Below are 26,363 nucleotides of genomic sequence, written 5' to 3'. Positions count from 1 at the left end.
CAGTCACCAGGAGGCATAGGCATAAGATTCATGGGGCAAAGTTTAGAGGAGATGTGCGAGGCAGGTTTTTTTACACAGAGGGTGGAGAGTGCCTGGAACGCGTTGCCAGGGGAGGTTATGGAAGCAGATACATTAACGGCATTCAAAAGGCATCTTGACAAACACATGGATAGGATGGGTATAGCGGGATACGGCACTAGGAAGTGCTGAGCGTTTTCGCCAAGGGTGGTATCATGACCGGTACAGGCTTGGAGGGCCGAAGGGCCTGTTCCTGGGCTGTATTGTTCTTTGACTAGAAGTTGCTTCAATCAGAAACATGAGGCAAGTACTCGGTTTGGAAACTATTAAAACAAATGATATAATATTCAGATAATTATAACTTTGTATTTATTATAAAAAGAGCAATTAATGCAGAAATCAGTCCAACCTAAGTAGACTCGATACAATGTAAAAACTGTTCAATCCAATAATAATAATAGCTTATTGTCACAAGTAGGCTTCAATTAAGTTACTGTGAAAAGCCCCTAGTCGCCATATTCCGGCGCCTGTTCGGGGAGTCCGGTACGGGAATTGAACCGCGCTGCTGGTATTGTTCTGCATTACAAGCCAGCTGTTTAGCCCGCTGTGCTAAACCAGCCCCAGTGTTTCATTAAGGCAGATAATAATGATACCAGTGAGTAATGTTGTGATAATGGAATCAGGGAATAGGAAAGTATAATGCTGGTCTATTTCAGAAATTGGTTTATTTTTAGATAGGCTGGGATACAAGATCTGTTGCATTAATTGGCGCTTGAAGCCTTTGCTACAGGTGCTCTGCAGAGACCCCAAATGGCATATTTTTTTGAAGTCCATAGTCTGTGTACCTACACAATAAATCACAACATTCCTGCTAACTTTTTTAGTGCAAAGAAATTGCAATAAGCAATTGAGGTTCCCTCCTGTACATGTGCATGTAGTAATGCTAATATTCCACGTGGGTGCGGAGTTTGTGCCGCTTCTCTGGTATCTGGGTGGCGGCTGGTCACGTTTCGGGGTTTTTTTTTGGCACATGAATTACTGGGGCCTGGCGGGCAAATTTCATACAATTACAAGAAAAGTGTCCAAATATTATCTGTAATTTCCTTCCCAGGAGCATTTAAAAGGTCAACAATGCGTTAGATAAATATAACCCCCGACCACCCCAGGTAAACTTCAATATTCGCTGTTAAAGTATTTCAGGAAGGTTAAGACGAATTTTACAAGGACACCCATCACTTACAGGGAGAACAGCAAAACAAAGACACAGGAAGAGAATGGGGTTTCCTATCGGTGTGTATCTATGTTAAATGGGCATCTTCAGGGGAGGGGGGTCTGGGAGCCCCTCTGTCATTGCCACTTGAGGGTGGGTTAACCTTCTCCAAAGAGGAAATGTCCCCGGCTCTTTGAGCAAAGATGTCACGTACGCGGCGCTGAGCGAATGTCAAAGCTTCACCTCTGCAACCATTCGAGCAGCTCCATGGACAAATCGCGTGGCACGATGCGGAGAAGGCTGGGCAGCCTGCCCCAGCAGACAGGTGCCAGGGGCAGCAGCATGGAGGAGGAGGAGGAGAACGAGGAGGATGCTGGCAGCAAGAGCATGAGGATGCGGGCGATGCCAGAGGGAGGGTATCACAGCGAGCAGGTCAGAGCCGGGGAGCTGAGGCAGGCGCTGGGGGAGACGGTCATCAGCATGAAATGCAACACCAACGGGGACTGCAGGGTGACCCAGGGAAGCCAGTCCTCCATCAATAGGGCAGAGCAGCAGAGGGGCGAGGAGAAGAAGGCTGCCATGGAGGGTGGAGGAGGAGGAGGGGGCCCCGGCCGCCCCGAAGACAAGAAAGAGAACAAGGTGGCTTTCTCGGCGGCGCCCAGCCGCAAGTCCTCGCAGTTCCTGCCGCAGGGGAGGAACTCGCTGAGCATCCTGAAGCCGGAAGGTGCCGAGCAGATCGTGCCGGAGGATGGGGAGCAGGATGAGGGGCAGGCCAGCTTCATGCAGAGGCAGTTCGGGGCCATGCTCCAGCCCGGGGTCAACAAGTTCTCCCTGCGGATGTTTGGCAGCCAGAAGGCCGTGGAAAGGGAGCAGGAAAGGGTTAAATCGGCCGGAGCCTGGATTATCCACCCGTACAGTGACTTTCGGTGAGTGCCGCAATACAACTAACTCCCATTAAACACCCCCCAGGGGCACCTTTCTGTCTGTGCCTGCGACCCACCCCACCCCCAGGCAGGTGTAAGTTGTAACGCTGAAGGTCGAGTGAATTGACACGTTCAATGATTCTTTGCTACACAATGCCTGGAATTAGAGAGAGGGGTTAATGAGCAACCTGTCAGCAGCCAGGAATCTGCACAGCCCCGTGGACACACACGGTCCCTTCTCTGTCAGCTGCAGGATGTGTGTGTTTTATTCTCTCGGAGAGTGGATGTGGGGCTGTGATTCAGAAAGGCGCCGCAAATCTGCAGTGTCTGTGCCTCTGTCGAGTTCTCAGACAGTGTGGCCACCGCGACAGGTAGACTGCTGACTTAACTCGGTGGGCAGCCAATAATGGGTGAAATAAATCACACTGAGCCACGCAGGGCAGTGGTTTATCTGCCTTTCCCTTCACCCGTATGTATGAAGGGAGATCTCCATCATTACCTGGCGCTAAGCACTGTAGATACAATCTGTAAAGGCGAGCTAGGGTATTATTTTGGTAGAGATGCATTTCCGAGCGTTTAATTCTGTGCGCTTGGGTGGTGTGGTGACTGTATTACCCACACAAAGGCATTTTCATCGCCACCGTCTGAGGAATGAGAATGGGTGTGTTTCTCTATTATGATGGATTAAGCTGCTTTCTGACAGCACCATCGAAATATATATATATATCGATATAAATCTTTGCAGTCCTGGTCCCTGCAACCCAGCACCGTTTACCTGTCTAGTGGGGACATACATCTCCATTAGTTTCTGGACTAAGGCAGGATTGCAACACAAACCCGGCGTGAAATGATCCCCCAGAAAGCTCTACATCAGCCTCAGCAGTCTCTGAAATTAAACCATCACTTTTCCATTGTTTCAAACGTTAAAAATACAGAAACGTGTCTATTTTCAAATGTTCTGGTCTATATATAACAGGTGCCTTTGACAGATGCCACTCAAAAAATGAACAGGTATCCACAAGTGTAAATAGCTTTGCAATTTCTCAATCATAAGTATCGCCCCTAATTTCATGTCCAACTGCAGAACAATTTCTGCTTCACCTTTTCTTGCACAGTCAGTTCAATAGCCACTATATGTAAATCTATTTACCTCATACTTGTAAGTGGAACAGTGGGTTTCTTGTGGATAACAAAACATTAATCATTTCAGGCTATGCATAATCGGCAGCACCTCAATTAATTTAATTGAGGTCGTTTTGGCGGCTTGCTCTCCAAACACCATCACAGGTCTTGTAAAAGTCAAACATACAACATAGAACAGTACAGCACAGAACAGGCCCTTCGGCCCTCGATGTTGTGCCGAGCCTTGTTTGAAACCAAGATCAAGCTATCCCTCTCCCTGTCATTCTGGTGTGTTCCATGTGCCTATCCAATAACCGCTTGAAAGTTCCTAAAGTGTCCGACTCCACTATCACAGCAGGCAGTCCATTCCACACCCTAATCACTCTCTGAGTAAAGAACCTACCTCGGACATCTCTCCTATATCTCCCACCCTGAACCTTATAGTTATGCCCCCTTGTAACAGCTACATCCACCCGAGGAAATAGTCTCTGAACGTCCACTCTATCTATCCCCCTCATCATCTTATAAACCTCTATTAAGTCGCCTCTCAACCTCCTCCGCTCCAAAGAGAAAAGCCCTAGTTCCCTCAACCTTTCCTCATAAGATATATCCTCCAAACCAGGCAGCATCCTGGTAAACAGTAAATTTATGGTTGATGTTTGTTAAATCAACGCATTTGTGCAATTTGATCCGTTAACCTCAGATTATATTCCCAGCAAAGAAAAATTTTGGATATTTTCTGTAAAGCATCACTTCTTTCTTTGGGTCAAGTAATACACATTAAGTATGACTGCAATGTTTGTTCCCCGTTGTGAGCATTACTGAAATATTTCAATCATCTCCAGCGTCTCACGCATGTTTTGCATGGTCATAGGAGTTCTTCAGGCATTTGTTTTAACTCCTTAACTCATGGCTCTTTTCTAATCATTTCTAACGCATCCGGTTCGCAACAAATAAGCTGCTCCCCAGGTTGCCATCCTCTTTCTTTCATATAGAGAATATAGAGGAGATTGTGCAAGAATTACGCTTTCAACAAATACTTTATTCAGTCATTTACAGATTCCAAACACTTTTGCCTTCTCAATGAAGCAAAACTTTGTTTGCATTACACTTTAATAAATGATTTGGGTAGATTTTAGTTGATCATCTTTTTAAAGATTTGTCTCTGGTTAAGAATTAAACTGTATTGGTGCTGCCCTGGAGTTCCTGCTGCTTTTGGACCTTAGAAGATGGTTGAAGGAAGAATTGTGATTTAGGTGCTGAATGGAAGGGTTTAGTGCTGTTTGGAGCAAGGGTGATTACAAAAGATTGAAGAGGTGGGTTTGGACAACTGTTGACTACCAAGATTTGTACAGTTGTATGAAAACAAAAGGTTTGACTTTTACTATAGGTTTAAGATATTTATTCCAAATGTTAATTTTTCGTCTTACAATAGCACTAACTAAATATGCGTGCTGTCATTCCTGTTTTGATAATAATGGATGCAGGGAATATTCAAAAATATTGAGAGTTTTGCAGTGTGTAAGAGAGGGAGTATTAATATACCTTGAATGCAAGTTTAGACCCTTGTGATATCTCCCTGGAGCCATAGCAGGCATGCTGAAGCAATGGGAATATTTGACCGAAGCCACTGAAAAGTAATAATTTGTTAAATGTTCAATGTATGTGGCGTGTGATAAATAGCTGCATGGGTGGCATGTATGCTATGGCTTGCTTATCATGATGTCACCTTTCATTTACATTAAATATGACTGTCAAGTATCTCTGAATCAAAATTTAAAGTTAACCCATTATATACTTGTTCTAGAGTGAATCAGTCCATGGGACAATTAAGTGTTCCATTGGTCAAAATTGTTGAATAAGTAAATATTTAGTGACATTAAAATTTCCATTCCTTCCTTGTATATTGATTTGGAGAGGGTGCAGTAGAATAGTTGTACTGCCATGGACTAGTAAACCAAAGGCCCTGACAAATGCGCTGGGGACAAACGTTGAAATCCTCCCATAGGAGCAGACGGAACTTAAATTCAAGTCTCGGTACCATGATGACTATCATGTTACAAAAACCCATCTGGTTCACTAATGCCCTTTGGGGGAGGAAATCTACCATCCTTGCCAGATCTGGCCTACACTTGACTCCAGACCCACAGCAATGTGGCTGACTCCTAAAAGGCCTATTATAGCACTCAGTTCAAGGACAATTAGGGATGAACAACACATGCTGGCTATGGCACAACCCAAGAAAGAATAAAAAACAATTTCTCAACAACATCATAGTGGAACCCTTTTGTAATGAAGTTATATGTCACAGCCAAATGATGATATCAGCTGTAAAGGGAGCATATCAGGTACAACATTTAAGTTCAGTCAGAGGCAGATGGAGTTGAAGAAGACAAAAAATTCAATTTATGATGAGGACCTCCAAATTTTGATTATTTAAAAAAAATCTACAGCCCATCCAAAAATATTTCTAACTTGGGGAAGTGTCTTTGGGAGATTTGGCAAATGCATTCATCTCTGTGGGTGTACCTGTACCTCACGGACTGCAGCAGTTCAAGAAGGCAGCTCGCCACCACCTTCTGAAGGGCAACTAGGCATGGGCAATAAATGCCAGTGTGGCCTAGCCAGCGACGCCCACATCCCATAAATGAATTTTTAAAAAATAGCTGCTTTATTATTAGTGACATTAGTTTCCATTACACCATTGATAAGTGTTTCTATACTTTGTGTTGAAATAGGGCAATAAGAGATAACTAAAGATAATAAGTGCAGCATGCAAACTCCTATTTGAACAAAAAACACATAACAACTTTAGTTATCATTATTAATATCTAAATGGCTATTTAGTAATTTATTAAATTCTGCCAATTCAATCAACTGGATAAATTGTTTCATTTGTACCGCGAATGAATGAGATAAATTCTAGTTTCTTCTAAAGGCTAAACATCTTTCATTAACTTAGAAAGACATGTTACTTATAACAGTGTTCAACTAATTGGAATGTTAGTATCTAATTTTGGAATAAGGAAATTCAAATATAATATGTCAACCTTTATTTGATTACAAAAATTGGGAGCCATGCAATGTTAGGCAGGAACTCACTCTGATACAGTGGCAGGATCTTGGCTTCAGGTGTGGTCCCACACACAACTAAATTCCCAATTACAAGGCCTTTTGTCTGTGGAAACAAGTGTAGGCAGGGTACTACAGCAAAGTGAATGGTTAACCTGAAGCAATCTCAGCCAACTTGATTAGTGATTTTCAACATAGAGCCATCCTACAGCATGATATGCAATTACCTGTACATAGCCTGGAGAACAGTGACCAACTCAGGAGATTCTTAATGTAAATAAAGGTCAAGATGGATTTCCTGTGGCTAAGTATAAGAAAACTTGTTAGCATGCTTAGAAAGAGCAGTATTGTGATTTTAGCACATGTAGGAAATATACCTCAGTTCTCTTACAGAATTAATGTGCATTGGGCAGGGCATTTAGAGGTGACTAAGGTAAGATACCTTAATAACTTGCTTGTACATGTATGTAAATGTATATAAACTCAGTATTCAAAGTAAACTTCAAGACCTTTCTACTAATCTGCAATCTCACAGAGATCATAACCATTCTAAAGCCGCAATTACTGTTCAGCAGTATGACAATGCTCTTTTGCAGTATGAATTTAAACGTTATGCGTAACGTATAATGGTCCGAATTTAACTCTGGGTACCATGGGCAATAATAATAATCGCTTATTGTCACACGTGGGCTTCAATGAAGTTACTGTGAAAAACCCCTAGTTGCCATATTCCGGCACCTGTTCGGGGATGCCGGTACGGGGATTGACCCCGCGCTGCTGGCATTGTTCTGCATTGCAAGCCAGCTATTTAACTCACTGTGCTAAACCAGCCCCTGTGTATTTGTGTGTAGGTGTGTATTTATACAGAGACTTTATTTTGCCAGTGTTAAGCTTGTGATGAGAAGAGCATATTTTAATCTTTTAAAGTTGCCATGGCTTAACATCATGGTCGATTGGCACGTTTGGTCAGAGTAGGGGGTCATACAGCCTCAGATCTGTAATTTGAAAAAAGCGTTAATAATAGCATTATTGGAAATGTCTATCCTTTGCAGGCTTACAGTAAACTATTACAACTAGTGAACAAATTATTCAATGGGTATACTACATATCTTCAAGACATGTGGGTGGCACGGTGGCACAGTGGTTAACTCGGCTGCCTCACAGCTCCAGGGATCTGGGTTCAATTCCAACATTGGGTGACTGTCTGTGTGGAGTTTGCACTTTCTCCCCGTGTCTGCGTGGGTTTCCTTCGGGTGCTCCGGTTTCCTCCCACAGTCCAAAGATGTGCAGGTTAAGTGAATTGGCCACATTAAATTGCCCTTTAGTGTCCAAAAGGTTAGGTGGGTTAAGACCATAAGACCATAAGACATAGGAGCGGAAGTAAGGCCATACTGCGCTGTAATGTTCTATGTTCATTCGGCCCATCGAGTCCACTCCACCATTCAATCATGGCTGATTTCAACTCCATTAACCCGCTCTCTCTCCATAGCCCTTAATTCCTCGAGAAATCAAGAATTTATCAACTTCTGTCTTAAAGACACTCAACGTCCCGGCCTCCACCACCCTCTGTGGCAATGAATTCCACAGACCCACCTCTCTCTGGCTGAAGAAATTTCTCCTCATCTCTGTTCTAAAGTGACTCCCTTTTATTCTAAGGCTGTGCCCCCGGGTCCTAGTCTCCCCTGCTAATGGAAACAACTTCCCTACGTCCACCCTATCTAAGCCATTCATTATCTTGTAAGTTTCTATTAGATCTCCCCCCAACCTCCTAAACTCCAATGAATATAGTCCCAGGATCCTCAGACGTTCATCGTATGTTAGGCCTACCATTCCTGGGATCATCCGTGTGAATCTCCGCTGGACCCGCTCCAGTGCCAGTATGTCCTTCCTGAGGTGTGGGGCCCAAAAGTGCGCACAGTATTCTAAATGGGGCCTAACTAGTGCTTTATAAAGCTTCAGAAGTACATCCCTGCTTTTATATTCCAAGCCTCTTGAGATAAATGATAACATTGCATTTGCTTTCTTAATTACGGACTCAACCTGCAAGGTTACCTTTGGAGAATCCTGGACTAGGACTCCCAAGTCCCTTTGCACTTCAGCATTATGAATTTTGTCACCCTTTAGAAAATAGTCCATGCCTCTATTCTTTTTTCCAAAGTGCAAGACCTCGCACTTGCCCACGTTGAATTTCATCAGCCATTTCTTGGACCACTCTCCTAAACTGTCTAAATCTTTCTGCAGCCTCCCCACCTCCTCAGTACTACCTGCCCCTCCACCTATCTTTGTATCATCGGCAAACTTAGCCAGAATGCCCCCAGTCCCGTCATCTAGATCGTTAATATATAAAGAGAACAGCTGTGGCCCCAACACTGAACCCTGCGGGACACCACTCGTCACTGGTTGCCATTCCGAAAAAGAACCTTTTATCACAACTCTCTGCCTTCTGCCTGACAGCCAATCATCAATCCATGTTAGTACCTTGCATAGAATACCATGGGCCCTTATTTTACTCAGCAGTCTCCTGTGAGGCACCTTATCAAAGGCCTTTTAGAAGTCAAGGTAGATAACATCCATTGGCTCTCCTTGGTCTAACCTATTTGTTATCTCTTCAAAGAACTCTTAACAAGTTTGTCAGGCACAACTTCCCCTTACTAAATCCATGCTGACTTGTCCTAATCCGACCCTGCACTTTCAAGAATTTAGAAATCTCATCCTTAACGATGGATTCTAGAATCTTGCCAACAACCGAGGTTAGGCTAATTGGCCTATAATTTTCCATCTGTTTTCTTGTTCCCTTCTTGAACAGGGGGGTTATAACAGCGATTTTCCAATCCTCTGGGACTTTCCCTGACTCCAGTGACTTTTGAAAGATCATAACTAACGCCTCCACTATTTTTTCAGCTATCTCCTTTAGAACTCTAGGAGGTAGCCCATCTGGGCCCAGAGATTTATCAATTTTTAGACCTCTTAGTTTCTCTAGCACTTTCTCCTTTGTGATGGCTACCATATTCAACTCTGCCCCCTGACTCTCCTGAATTGTTGGGATATTACTCATGTCTTCTACTGTGAAGACTGACGCAAAGTATTTATTTAGTTCCTCAGCTATTTCCTTGTCTCCCATCACTAGATTACCAGCGTCATTTTGGAGCAGCCCAATGTCTACTTTTGCCTCCTGTTTCCTTTTAATGTATTTAAAGAAACTTTTACTATCATTCCTAATGTTACTGGCTAGCCTACCTTCACGTTTGATCCTCTCTTTCCTTATTTCTCTCTTTGTTATCCTCTATTTGTTTTTGTAGCCTTCCCAATCTTCTGACTTCCCACTACTCTTTGCCACATTATAGGCTTTCTCTTTTGCTTTGATGCATTCCCTGACTTCCTTTGTCAGCCATGGCTGCCTAATCCCCCCTCTGATAACCTTTCTTTTCTTTGGGATGAACCTCTGTACTGTGTCCTCAATTACTCCCAGAAACTCCTGCCATTGCTGTTCTACTGTCTTTTCCACTAGGCTCTGCTCCCAGTCAATTTTTGTCTGTTCCTCCCTCATGCCCCTGTAGTTACCTTTATTTAACTGTAACACCTTTACATCTGATTCTACCTTCTTTCTTTCAAATTACAGACTGAATTCTACCATATTATGGTCACTGCCTCCTAAGTGTTCCCTTACTTTAAGATCTTTCATCAAGTCTGGCTCATTACATAACACAAAGTCCAGAATGGCCTGTTTCCTCGTGGGCTCCATCACAAGCTGTTCCAAAAATCCCTCCTGTAAACATTCAATGAATTCCCTTTCTTTGGGTCCACTGGCAACATTATTTACTGGGTTACGGCGATAAGGTGGGCTTAGGTAGGGAGCTCTTTGCAAGGGTTGTTGCACACTTGAAGGGTTGAATGACCTCCTTCTGCACTGTAAATTCTTTGATAAGTTATGTGATCTGGTGGCATATATGGCTTAAATACTAACCTTTGATCGCTTTGTATGTGTTCAATTGCAGCTCTGATTGAGAGAATGAATTATCCCCTCTGTGGTGATCCTATGTGAGATGGGTTTGAGTTTCCTTGATACAGTTTCTGGTTGATAGGCACCCATATGGAAGCACTGGTGTAGTGGTATTATCATTGGCCTAGTAACCCAGGTATAATTCCTGGGGACATTGGTTCTAATCCCACCATGGTAGTTAGTGAAATTTGAATTCAATAAAAAAAAATCTGGGATTTAAAAGTCTGATCCTGACCTGCAACCATTGCTGATTGTCATGAAAACCCACCTTGTTTACTAATGTCCTCCAGGGAAGGAAATTTGCCATCATTACCTGATCTGGTCGACATGTCACTCCAGACCCACAGAAATGTGGTTGACTCTTAAATACCCTCTGACATGGCTAGCAAGTCACTCAGTTCAAGGGCAATTAGGGATGGGCAACACCCACATTTTCCATGAAAGAACAAAAACAAAAGCACATTTACTAATCCTGACAATCTTGCTTTGAGAGGCTGAAGTGTAACTGATACAGACATGCAATTAATACTCCTGAGACCTGTTTACCTAGGTTTAGCTTTATGTTAGGGAAGGAAAATCATTTTCCATCCAACCATGTTTTTTCTTGGCTCCAGAATGCTTGGTGCTGAGGCTCAGTACTATCTTTCATCACCCTGCTGGGAATTCACAAAGAAATAGGAATTAACTTTCCCCTCCTCCCATTCTCGCTTCTAAGCCGAATTTATTTTCTGCTGTGTTTTGTATAATGTTATTCCTGAGTGGGGTAAAAGTTGTCCCTTCTCTGTGACAGGTACAAAGTCTCTCACTGTGATATGAAGACTGAGCAAACATGAGGTGGCATAATGTGTGTGTATATATTTTTAAAAGTGTTGCAAATGGACACAAGTTTGAGACTATTATGCATGTTAATGAGATTTTGGTCTTGTGGGTGACTGTCCACATTTTTGTTTTCCTTTACAGCAGGTAGCAGTGAGCCGTCTGGGAATGGCTTATTTCGCCCTTGTTGCTTGTTTTATTTGTTCCTTTTGCACAGTGCATCAGAGGAATTGCACAGGGAATAGTCTGATCGAGCTGGGGAACTTGTGTCTTCCCAATAAGCGCTCCATTAGAGCTCTATTCTGGTGCACGACCTGGCAGATGGCGTCTGCTCCAGGCTCCTGGGAGGTTTGGGGAGTCTGCAGATGCCGGGAGCTGTTCGTGGTGCTGAAATCTGAAGCGCTGTCCACTGCAGAACTTTTTGTTTAAATCAGTGCCATTATTTCTCACTCTGCGGTGTAAATACCAATCCGGATTCTGTACTGATTTACAGCTAACAGCTGTGGGTGGGGCTGATAGTGCCCAAGGATCCCACATAAACCAACATTTTGTTGTTCCTTCCTGGGGATTTCCATTGTCTGCTGTGCACTTGTCTAACTCTTGAAGCATAACAGCAAATGTCAGTAACAGTGCTTGTAATAATGGCAGAAAATCAAGTGTCAATTTTAATTTCAGACCTGCAGCATCGACACAGTGACTGTATATATTTTTTAATGGATATCCCAAGAAGGTGGAAAATGATCGAACCTCTTTATTTTCTGTGGTCCACCCCTGCAATCACTGCCCAATCCTCCTCGGCTATTTTAATCATCTATTTACTTTTGTCTTGGCAATTAGCAGAAGGACATTTATCAAGCAGGATTGGGTATTGTGGGTTTGACAGGCACACATATTTTATAGCGAATCCACACGGGCAGAGTACAACACCCAGGCGGCACACTGCCCCTGTGCCGGTGGTTGCTGCTACTTTCTGTTCTTCGGAAGGAAGCCTGCAGATGTCCTCCCAGCTCCTAGGCGAGCTTTACCCGCAGTCTCTCTCTCTCCTTGCGGCGACCTTGCGGACAAGGAGACACCGTCACCTGATCCCAGCTGGTTCGAGTGGCTCGGGGGTGGAGAACTGACCTTAAATCAACGTTTCCGGCCACCTCTGGTTGGGAATAAATTGCAGTTTTCCTGCTGTCGGAAACGCCAGTCCTTCTGCTCCACAACATCCGCTTCAGCTCTGCAAGTCCCCGCTGATCATAATTTAAGGTTATTTCCATCGCTAACTCAGAGCCGCTTCTCTGATTATTGGAGCGATTGAAGGAGCTGAGAATTCTTCTCTCACTGAACCCACACAGGTCGCTCTCCAAATAATTCACCCGTCCGCCTGATTGCCATTTTTAAAATATATATTTTCTCATCCTTTCCTCTGGGCTGTACTTTCTCATCCAGTTCCTTCTTGGCTGACACACACATTCCATGAAGTTGAATTATCCAACAAATTGAACAAAGGACGTAAATGACATTGGAAAGTCAGAATGTAGCACCAACGTTTTATCAAATAATTTGAATTGATGGACTTTGAATTGGATGAGCATATCAACATATTTAGTTCATTTTTAAAATCTAATTTTAGTCTCCCTATCTCACATTTCCTACTTTCGCACAGATTATCTGTCTCATCAGTTTATTATTTCTAATAATAATAATCTTTATTAGTGTCACAAGTAGGCTTACATTAACACTGCAATGAAGTTACTGTGAAAATCCCCTCGTCGCCACATTCCGAGTGCCTGTTCGGGTACACTGAGGGAGAATTCAGAATGTCCAATTCACCTAACAGCACGTCTTTTGGGACTTGTGGGAGGAAACCGGAGCACCCGGAGGAAGCCCACGCAGGCACGGGGAGAATGTGCAGACTCCGCACAGACAGTGACCCAAGCCGGGAGTCAAACCTAGGACCCTGGCGCTGTGAAGCAACAGTGCTAACCACTGTGCTAGTGTGCCACCTATTTTCTACCTCCCCGATCCCCTTCAGTCTTCCTCCATTTCTATCCTATTGGTAATTTATCAGTCTTCTGTCATTTGCTATTTCTCCCATGCTTGTAGTGATCTTTGGGGCAGTTATTTTTCACAGTTGGTTTATGGCGAAGTATTTTTGATTTCACATCAATGCATAATTCACACGGATGTGAATCACACACTGGATATGAAATCAGCCCAACTCTGTCTAGAAGTCACCAAGTCACCCTCAGGCAAGAATCTCACACAACTTCAACTTTAAACTATCTGACTTCAGCTGGTGGGGGAAAAAATTGAAATCTGAAAAGATCTCAGGTGGTTCAGGCTTAGCGTTGTTTTTTTTAAAATAGTTTTAATGTTACCCATGTTTCTGTCAGGCAGCTGAGCTTTGTCACATCAAAACCCAACACCCTGAAATGAGCAGGTTTCTGCATTTAATTCACAAAGTGTTGGAAACCGTGTAAATTTGCCTTCACTGATTAGGACTCGATGGGCCGAATGGCCTCCTTCTGCACTGTAAATTCTATGATAATTCTATGAAAGGACATCATTTCCCGCTGCTAAAGATTTAACATAGAATCTTCGGTATAATTTTAGATTTTCTGCCTCACATTCGTAAAGTTGGTATCCATACTGCACCAGCTTTTCTGTCTTCTCTATGCTGGAGTCCCGAGGCTCATCTGAAGAATTTTCGGTCTATTTTTCTGAGTTGGCTACTCATAATAACTTGCTCTGGCCTTGTTCTCCAAACCCCCAATTCTGCTCCACGCTCTCCTCACTGTGTATTTCTCTATTTCTGTTGTTGTTCCTCCAAGAGTAAGATACTCCCTGCACCTTTGGATTCAGTTTATTTTTTTGTTCTGTTTTGTCCTGTATTCATTCACCAACATAGTCTCAGCATATTAGTGCCACTGCTGGAATACAACACATTCATGCAGTGATAGTTTTTCCTTTTTCCATGTGTCAAGGTGGTTCTGCATATCACTACTGTTCAAATCAAACACCACAATACTTTCCTGTTGAATCCATGTGATTAAGAGAAGGGAAGCCCACCATCCACTGTTGTCAGTCATTGCATTCCATAAGTTAAAAATATGAAACTGTAAGTAATGCCTTATGCAAGATAACATTTTGAAGTGTATTCAAAGCCAGGAATGCTTTTCAAGTTTGAAATGGCAATTAGCTTGTTAAATTTGCCTTCACTGATTATGTTGTCAAACCTTTATACGTGACTGCCCAGTACTCCAGAAAGCATGTTATATATGTGTTAGATGTGCTTGCATTCCGATTCGATTACTTTACATTCACTGTTTTCTATAGTTCATCACGCAGTTTAAAAATGAATGTAGCTGCCAGCTTGCTACTCTAACACACTATCCACTGAAATAAAATGTTAATGCTGTCTTGGAAACACAAACTATTTAAAACTTAAATGATACACAATCTATCCAACAGCTGCTGCTAAATCTTTCATATCTTGTAGTCTTTTATGTTCTTCAACAAGCACTAACACACCAGGTGGATGGAAAATGTGCAAAAATGTGTTTACAGTTATTTTCAGCATTTTCAAACTGCATTCCTTTGAGAAGAACCTTGCACAGCATTGAAAAGAGCGTCTGATGGAGAATGAATTATTTTACTTGGAAAATATTTTATGTTGAAAAAAAATGATAGATGTATACTGCTTGAAGAGCTTCGAATGTAATAAGTGTAGATGGTTTCAGGACAATAACTATCCTTCAGGAAATGAACAATTAACAGGCTGGACCCTGCAGTGTTGACAGTGACTGCAAGAAAATTGCCCACATTGGACCTACTTAAAAGAAACAGTGTTCCAGAGAAATGTGTGAATTTTGGTTTTCAATTAACAATTGAAGGATATTAACTCAAAAGAGTAAATATTATTCAAAACTTGGTTGAAAATCAGTTCACAGCCAAGGTACACATACATGATTTTTATCTGCGGGGCTGATGTTCATGTAGTAACATATTGTTGCTTATAATAATTTATTGGCCTTGCTGTTGCAGAGTTTTAATAATAATAATCTTTTTATTGTCACAAGTATGAAGTTACTGTGAAAAGCCCCTAGTCGCAGTTTAATTGGTGGATCGCAAGGTTCATGTAAAGTATGTGCCATGGAAAATGTCATATATACTACTCAGACTGTTTATTTTTACTTGAGCAATGAATTAACTTTCTAAAACAGCATTATATGTTAAAATTAATACATACACTTCTTACTGTAAATCTGTTGAAATTATTTTGTGCCAGTTTCATGTACAAAGATGGGTACACAGTTGAATAGGACCAGAATTCTGAACCTAATAAACCTTTTTACTTACTGATGTGCCTCAATCTCCTTTGTTGCCATGATTTGGAATTCTTGGTTAAAGATCACCTGGAATGCTAGCAGCCTTCCTTCTTATTCATATCATAGGCAACATTTCTTGCCATCACAGAGAGGATTTATATGCAAAATGGCCACTCCCAGGGTATCTGTAACCTGCACTTCTAAAACTTAACAGAAGATAATGGAGTGTCTGAGAGAGATCCACTAAGTATACAAAATTCTCTTCTTATCTAGAATATTGGTCTGAATTAACAGACTAAGCTTACTCCCATGGTTTCTCGTCTACATAAATGACTGGGATGCACAAGCCTGTTGTGAGCTTATTAAATTTGCAGTCATGGAGGATGCAGTCAAGGTTTTGCAGAAGGAATTAAATTTGTTATACAATTGGGTATACAAATAGAAAATGAGATTTAATACTAACAAATGCAAAACATTTCATATTGAAAGAAAGAACAAGCATCATATGTACAAATCCAAAGAAATTATGCTGACTTATAATATGGCAAGAAATGCCATATGTCAATTTCAAAATGTAATGCTATAGGGATCTCATCTGGAATACTGTGCACAATTCCAATTTACTGTCATTTAGAAAAGGACATCCGGGATCCCAAGTGTAAAGTATGTTGAGCTGGGAGGAAAGATTAGAGAATGCTAACCATAACAGTTCTAAAGGAAAAAGGTTAAAAAGGTGATCCCACTGAAATACATCAAGCATTAATTGATAAAGACAAGATAGACTGAATATTGTTCTTATGGCCAGTCAGGCGAGTCGAACATGCATATGAGTTAAGTTAGTGAAAAGTAAATTTAGCAATTACCTTGGAGTGAGGAGGGGGAATATATTTATTCAAAGAATGATAAAGGTTTTAAATTATCTGCCAGGTAAGTTAATGGAGTTAAAGTTGCGATCAAAATGCAAGTTAGAAAATTTATAATATTGAAGGTGTTAGCCTGAAGAGCAAAATAGTATTTTCTTATACTGGACTTTAATATTGTAATAGAATCAAAACACAGGAGAAACATCATTCCGAGTTATGCAGTGTTGAATAAATAATTTTGTTTAAATCAAGCTTCCTATGTTTCAATGATTCTGAAGGAATGTATACAAACTCTTCATTCATAGCACTCAGATATTGAAAGGATGGTAGAACGGGCTTTTTGAGGCTTTTACTGAAATTATTATCTTTCTTTGCAGGTTTTACTGGGATTTCACAATGTTGTTGTTTATGGTTGGGAATCTCATAATTATCCCAGTGGGAATCACCTTCTTCAAGGAAGAAACCACCACCCCGTGGATTATCTTTAATGTCGTGTCTGACACTTTCTTTCTTATGGATTTAGTCTTAAACTTCAGAACTGGAATTGTCATAGAAGATAACACAGAGATCATACTGGACCCAGAGAAAATTAAGAAGACATATTTAAAAAGCTGGTTTATTGTAGACTTTGTCTCCTCAATCCCTGTGGATTATATATTTTTGATAGTAGAAAGAGGCATTGATTCTGAAGTTTATAAAACTGCCAGAGCACTACGAATTGTGCGGTTTACAAAAATTCTCAGTCTTTTACGATTATTGCGACTCTCCAGATTGATTAGGTATATCCACCAATGGGAAGAGGTAAGATTTTTTAAATGAGTTTCCTTTTATTCCTGTTTTGATAATATTGTCACATATTTACATTTCTAGTAAATTAGACATGATGAGATGCAAATTCAGCATTGTTGCACCAGTTTCACAGGTGTTGAATGATTATAACAATGTTAAATAGAGCAGTGGGAAGGCCTTGCCCGATTTGTACCTGTGCCATGGCTATGACTAAATTTGACTGCATTGACTGCCGCAAGTGAGTGCAGGACTCATTCTGAACCATTCACAACATTGGTTTTAAGTAAGCATAAATCCTTGGTGTTATATATGGATGTTCTTCCTCAAGGTTGAACACTGGCTTTTGATGAGGGATAGTTGTAAAATAGAATCCCTACAGTGCAGAAGGAGGTCATTCAGCCCATCGAGTCTGCACCGGAAAGAGCACCCTACTTAAGCCCACACCTCCACCTTATCCCCGCAACCAAGTAACCCCACCTAACCTTTTAGACACTAAGAGGCAATTTAGCACGACCAATCCACCTAACCCGCACATCTTTGGACTGTGGGAGGAAACCGGAGAACCCAGAGGAAACCCACGCAGACACGGGGAGAAAGTGCAAACTCTGCACAGACAGTCACCCGAGGCCAGAATTGAACCCAGGTCCCTGAAACTATGAGGCAGCAGTGCTAACCACTGTGACACCATGCTACTTGGAATTAATTTTGATGAATTAAGATGTTTAGTAAATTGCTCCTTTGAAATGAATTTCATCAAATTATTATTTAAAAATATATATACTTTATTAAGGCATTTGTGATTTTATAACAAAACAATTTCAAATGTAAACAAAACTCAGTAAATAACACACCCGCGACCAACAACCATACCCAGCCAACATGGCTTACACACACAGTTTCCCAGTCCCTCCCCCTCCACTCGCTGATCACGCCTAAACTATCCCCCCCCCCCCCCCATCGTATCTGCTAACAGTTTAGTTTTCCCCGAAGAAGTCAATAAACGGCTGCCACCTCCGGACGAACCCTAATATTGATCCTCTCAGGGCGAACTCGATTTTCTCAAGCCTGAGAATCCCAGCCATGTCACTAACCCAAACCTCCGATTTTGGGTGCTCCGAGTCCCTCCACACCAATAAGATCCGTCACCGGGCTACCAGGTAGGCAAAGGCCAAAACGTCGGCCTCTCTCGCCCGCTGGACTCCCGGGTCTTCCAACACTCCAAAAATCGCCATCTCTGGACTCGGCGCCAATCTTGCTTTTAATACCATGGACATGACATCCGCAAACCACTGCCAGAATCCCCTAAGCTTCAGACATGCCCAAAACATGTGGGCATGATTTGCAGCCCTCCCGCGCACCGCCCACACTGTCCTCTATCCCTTCAAAAAACCTGCTCATCCGAGCCACCATCTTGTGTGCCCGGTGGACCACCTTAAATTGTATCAGGTTGAGCACATGATGAGGTTGTGTTGACTCTACTCAGGGCATCCTCCCATAAACCTGCCTCTAGTTCCTTACTCAACTCATCTTCCCACTTGCGCATTAACTCCTCTATCTAGGTTCCCTCCCACTCTATGAGCTCTTTATAAATTTCCGAGACCTTCCCCTCCCCCATTCCCATTTTCAAAATTACCTTATCCTGTATCCCTGAGGTGTTAGAAGCGGAAAGGTTGAGACATGCCTCCGTGTAAAGTCCCTCACCTGCAGATAACAAAAGCAATTCCCACCTGGCAGTTCAAACTCCTCCTCCAGACATGGAAAGCTCCCATTAACAATAAGGTCCCCCAGCCGCTCAATCCCCGTCTCTGCCATCTCCGAAACCCTCCGTCCAGCCTCCCCGGCACAAACCAGTGGTTCCCACAAATTGGAGCCCACACCGACGCTCCCTCCACTCCTGTATGCTTCCACCACTGCCCCCATACCCTCAGCGCTGCCACCACCACCGGGCTTGTGGAGTACCAAGCCGGCGAGAATGGCAGAGGTGCCGTTACCAGTGCCCCAACCTTGTGCCCCGACATGATGCCACCTCCACCCGCTTCCATATTAACCCCTCCCCAACCACCCACTTCCTAATCATAGCTATATTTGCCGCCCAATAATAGTTCCTAAATTTTGGTGGGGCCAACCCCGCCCCCCCCCAACCCCCTCGGCTCTGCTCCAACCGCACCTTCCTTACTGGCGGGGTTTTACCTGACCATGCAAACCCAGAGATCACCGCATTGACCCTCTTAAAATCTCAGGAGAACCGTCATCTTTATTGTCTGTACCCTCCCTGCCAGTGACAGCGGGAGCGTGTCCCACCTCCGAAAGTCTTCCTTCATCTGTTCAACCAACCGGGCCAGATTTAATTTATGTAGCTGCTCCCATCCCCGGGCCACCTGAATTCCCAAATAACAAAAACTCCCTCCCACCACTTTGAACGGCATCTCCCCCAATCTCCTCTTCTGCCCCCTCGCCTGGATCACAAAGATCTCACTCTTACCCATATTCAATTTTTACCCTGAAAACCGGCCAAATTCCCCTAAGATCCGCATAATCTCTCCAATCCCCCCAGCGGGTGGGAAATATACAGGAGTAGGTCGTCCGCATATAACGAGCCACTGTGCTCCAGCCCACCCTGGACACACCCCTGCCAGTCCTTTGACGCTCTCAGCTCCATCGCCAGTGGCTCTATAGCCAGGGCAAACAACAGTGCGTAGAGTTGGCATCCCTGCCTCGTCCCACAGTGCAGCCTGAAGTAATCCAAGCTCACTTGGTTCGTCTGCACACTTGCCACCGGTTCCTGGTACAGCAACTGGACCCAGTCTGCAAAACCCTGCCCGAACCCGAACGCCCCAGGACGTCCCACAGATAATCCCACTCAACCCAATCGAAGGCCTTCTCCGCGTCCATAGCGACCACTACCTCCACCTCCCTACCCTTGGAGGGCATAATGAAAACATTCAAGAGCCTTCTAACGTTAGCCGTTAACTGCCTACCATTGACAAATCCCGTCTGGTCCTCCCCTATCACGCTGGGACACAATCCTCTATTCTCGAGGCCAAAACCTTGGCCAGCAATCTGACGTCTACATTCAAAAGGGAGATTGATCTGTATGACCCGCATTGTTCCAGGTCCTTCTCCCGCTTCAAAATCAGAGAAATCGAAGCCTGTGACATTGTTGGGGGAAGAACACCTCGCTCCTTTGCCTCATTAAACACCCTTACCAACAAGGGCCCCAGCACCCCAGAAAACCTCTTGTAGAATTCCACTGGGTACTGTCCGGCCCCGGGGCCTTGCCCGACTGCATAGCCTCCAATCCCTCCACTACTTCAAAGAGCCCGATCGGGGCTCCAAGGCCCTCCACCAACTCTTCCTCCACTCTCGGAAACACCAATCCTTCCAAAAACCGCCTCATCCCCTCCACCCCAGCTGGGGGCTCTGACTCATACAGCCTACTATAAAATTCCCTGAACATCCCGTTCACCCCCGCTGGGTCCAAGATCGTGTTCCCCTCTCTATCCTCCACTCTTCCTATCTCCCTCACTGCCTCCCATTTCCTAAGCTGGTGTGCTAACATCCTGCTGGCCCTCTCCCCATATTCATACACCGCCCCTCGCGACTTTCTCAACTGCCTCACCGCCTTCCCTGTAGATCGCAGACCAAATTCCATCTGTAACGTCTGCCGCTCCGAGTATCTTCTGTCTACCTGAAGAATCTCCCTAACCAATCTGTCCATCTCCACCCTCTCCGTCTTCTCCCTATGCGCCCGTATCGAGATTAAACCCCCCCCTAACCTCTGCCTTCAACGCCTCCCAAAAGATTGTTGCCGAAACCTCCCCTGTGTCATTTATCTCCACATAGTTCTGGACGGCCAATTTAATCAAATTATGATAAAACCATTATCATATGACATGCAGGGGATAACGCAAAGGCCAAAATGGACAGTAAAAGAAGGGCTGGCATAAATATAGTGATTTCTCTGACCTCAATATCCTACAGTGGTTTACAGCTGAAAAAAAATATTTTTGATGTGTAGGGAGATACAGCAGCCAATTTGCAAAGAACATGATATTGACCAAATAATACATTCATCAATGTTAGTGGATAGATATATATTGGCCAGGTCACTAATATTAAAACTGCTGTTTTTGAATAGTGACACAGGGATGGAGTTTCGCTGAGTTGGGAAGGATATGCTGACCTTTAGAAATGGCAGACAGGACCCAGGTGCAGAAGCTCTGCCTCTATTTCTGACTGATTAATTTTTTTCCAGCCAGAGGAAGAGGGTGGGGCATGATTCACACAAGTGGGAAACCTGATCTTGGGGTAATTTAACTTAATACCTGATCAAGGAAGCCAGCATTGGAAAGGGAGTGGACCTGCTGAAAGCCAACTCTTCTGCCTTTCTTGCAGACACCCACCCCCTCGCCCGTGATTCCCACTATCATCCCTCACCTGTGCTTTGGTCCCTTTTTTATCCAAGGCCTCGGTCAGGTGCAGTACCAGCAGCCACCTCCACTTCCTTGGTGGTGCTGCTGAGCGTAAAATGGTTCCAGGCCTCTGATTGGCAGGCAGCTCTCAGTGGGTGGATCTTCCACCCCCAGGCTCCTCAATCCCTGTGGAAGGCGCATCGTTGAGTGCTAGAATGGCACAAGATGCAGCAGGCCTTCCTTAAAAGAAGCAATGTAGAGGTCTCACTGGCTCCCAGCTTGTGGCCAAGGCCCCATCACTTCCACAAAATTCCATCCAGTGGAGATCTTTGTTGACATTTCCCAAGGACTGTATTAATGTCATTAAAGGATGAGCTGTCTTTGGTTTCTGAATACAAGTGTGTTATTTTTACAACAAATTAACCATTTGATATTTAAAAGCATTGAATGGATTTCATCACTGTAAATCCAAAGGAGTAAGAGCTATCTTAGATTGTTAGAAGTTTACTGTTTTCACCTCCACAAAGCTCCTGAGATCTGCCCATTGATAATTGGCTATAGAGGTAGCATGGAGGGGGGGGGGGGGGCGTTGTTACAAGGGTGTGATTTTTGAAAAAGAGAAATAAATACAATTTTAAAAGCTTTTTTTTCTGGCTGGATTTTCAATGAACCATTTTCAATGATCATTCCATTAAGGCAATAAAAAGACTGCCAGCCAGCCAGATATGCAACATACATTCTACCCCTAAATGGGACGAAAGGGAACGACTCTCATACCATCACCGGCGTTACTGCCCTCGTCCATACTCCAGGGAACGTGAAGGATCCCATCTCCTGAGGATTTTTACACTATCACTCTTCAAATGATTCTGAGATTCTGAGATGAGGCATCAAAAAATGTAATTGCCTGGCTACAACGGACATGGTAATTGAATCCCTTTGCAATATGCAGCCAACAAAGCTTTTTAAAAACTCGTTTTTCCAAGTGAAAGCAGAGGTTGGAAGGATACACTAAAAGGCCACAAGAACTGATCTCTCCTCGATTTCTCTCTCTTTCTCTCATTTACTCTCTCTCTTGTTTTCGTTCTCTGGTTTTCTCTCTCTGTTTTCTCTCTCGTTCTCTCCTCTCATTTTCCCTCTCATTCTTTCTCCTCTGTCTCAGTTTCTCTCTTGTTTTCTCTTTCTCTCGTTTTCTCTCTCTTCCACTTTCTCTCTTTCTTGCTCTTTCCTGCTTTCACTCTCTCTCGTTTTCTCTCTCTTTCATTCTCTCTCTCTCATTCTCTCTGTCGTTCTCGCTCTTGTTTGTTTTCTCTTTTTCTCATTTTCTCTCTCTCGTTTTCTATACCTCTCTCTTTTTCTCTCATTTTCTCATCCTCTCGTTCTCTCTCTCTCATTGACTCTTCTCGTTCTCTCGTTCTAGTTTTCTCTATTTCATTTACTATCTCCCTCGTTTCCTCTCTCTTGTATTCTCTCTCCCATTTTCTTTGTGTCTCTCTCTCACTTTCTCTCTTATTTTCTCTCTTTCTCGTTTTCTCTCCCTCTCGTTCTCTCTCTCTCATTTTATTTTTCTCACTCACTTTCTCCCTCGTTTTTTCTCCTCTCTGTTGCTTGCACTCATTTTCCCTCTCTATCTTTTCTCTCTCACATTCGCTAGTTTTCTCTCTCTGCTTCTCTCATTTTTCTCTGTCTCTCTCACTCGCTTTTACTCCTCTCTCAATAGTTTTGTCTTGCACTCTCTCGTTTCTCTCTCTCTCATTCTCTCTCTCTGCCCTCAGCCATGATCATCACAAATCGAGCCATGCCTTGGGCACCACCACTCAAGACACGAATGTCATGCTTTTCACTGCGGTCGCTAGTGTTGGCTTCGGTGCCATACATTGTTGGCATCATCTCCTGCACCCGTAGCCTTTGGGATTCCTACAATCGGCTATGCAGTCGCTGGAATGTCAGTATCATCACCTCCTGAATGTCACTGCTGTGTCCTAACATCTGCATTAATTCTGGCAGAACCTTATCCAGGGGCTCGACATCTGATTGGGACCCAGCTGAATTCTGGGATCCAGCAGACCTCCGACTGCTATCTCCTTTGGATGTTCCTATCTCCATCTGATGTGCACCAGAAGCTATGTGATGCTTACCAGATTGTGCCCCTGAAGCCTGACTGCTAAAGTCACCCACCGAGGTGCGTGTCTCTGCGCTGGTGGAAGGCGGGGATAATAGCTGTGACACCTTGATGGTGATCTCCTCGGAGCTCTCCTCTAAGGTGATCTCTTGGGTAGCAGTGAGGGGAACGACTAAGGATGGCCCAGCCCCATCAGATGGAAATCCTGCGAGAGAATGGACATGTGGCCAGTGAGAGGGAAGAATCATTTTGTCTGACATGAACTACTCACTTGAGACATGTCATCTGGGCGAAGGGGCAGTGGATCCTCACCTCTGTGGTGGAGGGCCGACCTCGCTGTCAGTGACTGCTCTCTCCTCAGTTAACTCTGTGATCTCCAAGGCCTCCTCCGAGGGGGTGAGCACGGTAGCACAAGTGGCTAGCACTGTGGCTTCACAGCACCAGAGTCCCAGGTTCGATTCCCCGCTGGGACACTGTCTGTGCAGAGTCTGCACGTTCTCCCCGTGTCTGCGTGGGTGCTCCGGTTTCCTCCCACAAGTCCAAAGACATGCAGGTTAGGTGGATTGGTCATGCTAAATTGCCCTTAGTGTCCAAAAAGGTTAGGAGGGGTTATTGGGTTACGGGGATAGGGTGGAAGTGAGGGCTTAAGTGGTCGGTGCAGACTCGATGGGCAGAATGGCCTCCTTCTGCACTGTATGTTCTGTATGTTCGACGATAATCTATGTGAGGAATCGGATCTCTGGGACTGCAGCCCCGTCTTGGCCCTTTCCCACTTATTATGGGCTCCCTTTTCCTGTGGGGATGAAGAGCAGGCAGTGTGAGCCACACGCTTGATGGGTCAGGGGGGGTCTATAGCAGGTGGCATGTGTGGCCACAGCACCTAGACATGAAGGTGTTGTGCTGGTGGGTGCCAGGGGGTTCTGAGGAACAAGCACGAAGATCGGATGTGGGGATGGTGTCACCCAGTGATTTGTGGGGGGAGGGGTGTGTTGAGAATTTGAGGTGTGGCAGGCGGAACGGATGCCAGGTGAGAGGTGGCAACTTACCCTTGCAGCTCAGTGGAAATCGTTGGTCTTCTCCCGACTTTGGACGGGGGTCCTCCTGGTCATGCTATCTGAACTGACAGCCGCTACCACTGACTCCCAGAGGGCATTGCTGACCCTGCTGGTGGTCGCCTGCCCCCCTCAGGCGGAACAGGATGCCTTGTCTCTCATTCACAGCATTGAGAAAGCCTGGCCAGGTGAGGAGCAGTTCTGCGCAGTGCCGTGTTTGTGGGTTGACCAGGGGTGAGTGGTGAGGGAGCGTTTAAAAGCAGCTCCGTCTTGTTAGCGGCAGACAGCTGAGGCGGGGGTCCGGCGAATCAGATGGCGAGATAGCCAATAACAGCAATAAGCTCTGTGAGTGCCGGGACACGCTTGCTCCCTTTTAGTTTAATCGCACCCGTAGTGTTGGATGTTGCTTAGACTTTCCCATCACAAACTCCAGACTTCGACCAGTCCCTCAGTAGAAGTTAACTGATTTTCAAAATAATAGGATGAAAAATTGGAGAAGGAATTGCGTTAGCCTCTTTGTATGCCACCTTTGAATTAATCCCTGGAGACAAGTTGGATGCTTTCAGTAACGGCTCAGAATGGGTAAAGGGAGGAAGAACTTAAAATGTCAGGGTTAAATTAGGGAGTGTACATTCCATGTATCGATCATCTACTCATACGAAGGGTGCTGACACTGTACCAGAAGATCAAGATTGAATGCTGTATAATTGGATGATGAAGATTTGTGAAATTCAATTTTTAGAATCTCAGAATTTTATAGGAAGTTTTTTAGCCTCTCATTCCATTTTCTGAAAGTACTGTGACCTTTGATCAGAATCTCCATCATGATCTCATACCCTTTTCTTTTCCATTTCACTCAACACGCTTCCCTCTGAAACTTCGCACTAATGTTGCACCATGCAATATCTAGATTGTTGCTTTGCATTCTTCGCTCCAGATTCTCACCAGATTCATACTGCGATCCTGCATTCTGATATTAAAATCATGCACTTGGCAACAATAGTGTAGCAATAAAGCTAAAACAAGACAGTAAAATAAAAGCAAAATACTGCAGATGCTGTAAATCTGAAATAAAAACAGCCAACACAGGAAAAATTCAGCAGGACAGGCAGCATCTTTGGAGAGAGAGAGAGAACGAAAATTCCAGGTCAATGAGCTGTCACAGAACTGAAAGTTGGAGATGTGACAGGTTTTAAGCAGCTAACAATTGTATAAGGTGTTAGTGAGGCCACACCTGGAGTATTGTGTTCAGTTTTGGTCTCCTTACTTGAGAAAGGATGTACTGGCGCTAGAGGATGTGCAGAGGAGATTCACTAGGTTAATCCCAGAGCTGAAGGGGTTGGATTACGAGGAGAGGTTGAGTAGACTGGGACTGTACTCTTTGGAATTTAGAAGGATGAGGGGAGATCTGATAGAAACATGTAAAATTATGAAGGGAATAGATAGGATAGATGCGGGCAGGTTGTTTCCACTGGCGGGTGAAAGCAGAACTAGGGGGCATAGCCTCAAAATAAGGGGAAGTAGATTTAGGACTGAATTTAGGAGGAACTTCTTCACCCAAAGGGTTGTGAATCTATGGAATTCCTTGCCCAGTGAAGCAGTTGAGGCTCCTTCATTAAATGTTTTGAAGATAAAGATAGATAGTTTT

At 43.9% G+C, this 26,363-nt stretch overlaps 1 protein-coding gene across 1 annotated transcript in view; it reads left to right on the top strand.

Annotated features, from left to right (window-relative positions):
* Positions 1-1,436: 1,436 nt before the first annotated feature.
* Positions 1,437-26,363, top strand: part of LOC140394914 (potassium/sodium hyperpolarization-activated cyclic nucleotide-gated channel 2-like) — a 164,068-nt gene continuing 139,141 nt past the window's right edge. The window contains exons 1-2 of the mRNA XM_072482097.1: positions 1,437-2,154; positions 16,718-17,141. Of these exons, the coding sequence (XP_072338198.1) occupies positions 1,457-2,154; positions 16,718-17,141 (1,122 nt within the window). The 5' untranslated portion in view covers positions 1,437-1,456. The remainder of the gene's footprint in view (positions 2,155-16,717; positions 17,142-26,363) is intronic.

This window comes from Scyliorhinus torazame, chromosome 18, assembly GCF_047496885.1.
Source record: "Scyliorhinus torazame isolate Kashiwa2021f chromosome 18, sScyTor2.1, whole genome shotgun sequence".
NCBI lineage: Eukaryota > Metazoa > Chordata > Chondrichthyes > Carcharhiniformes > Scyliorhinidae > Scyliorhinus > Scyliorhinus torazame.
The sequence above is the reverse complement of the archived record's forward strand: the minus strand, read 5'-3'. Positions and strand labels throughout refer to the sequence as shown.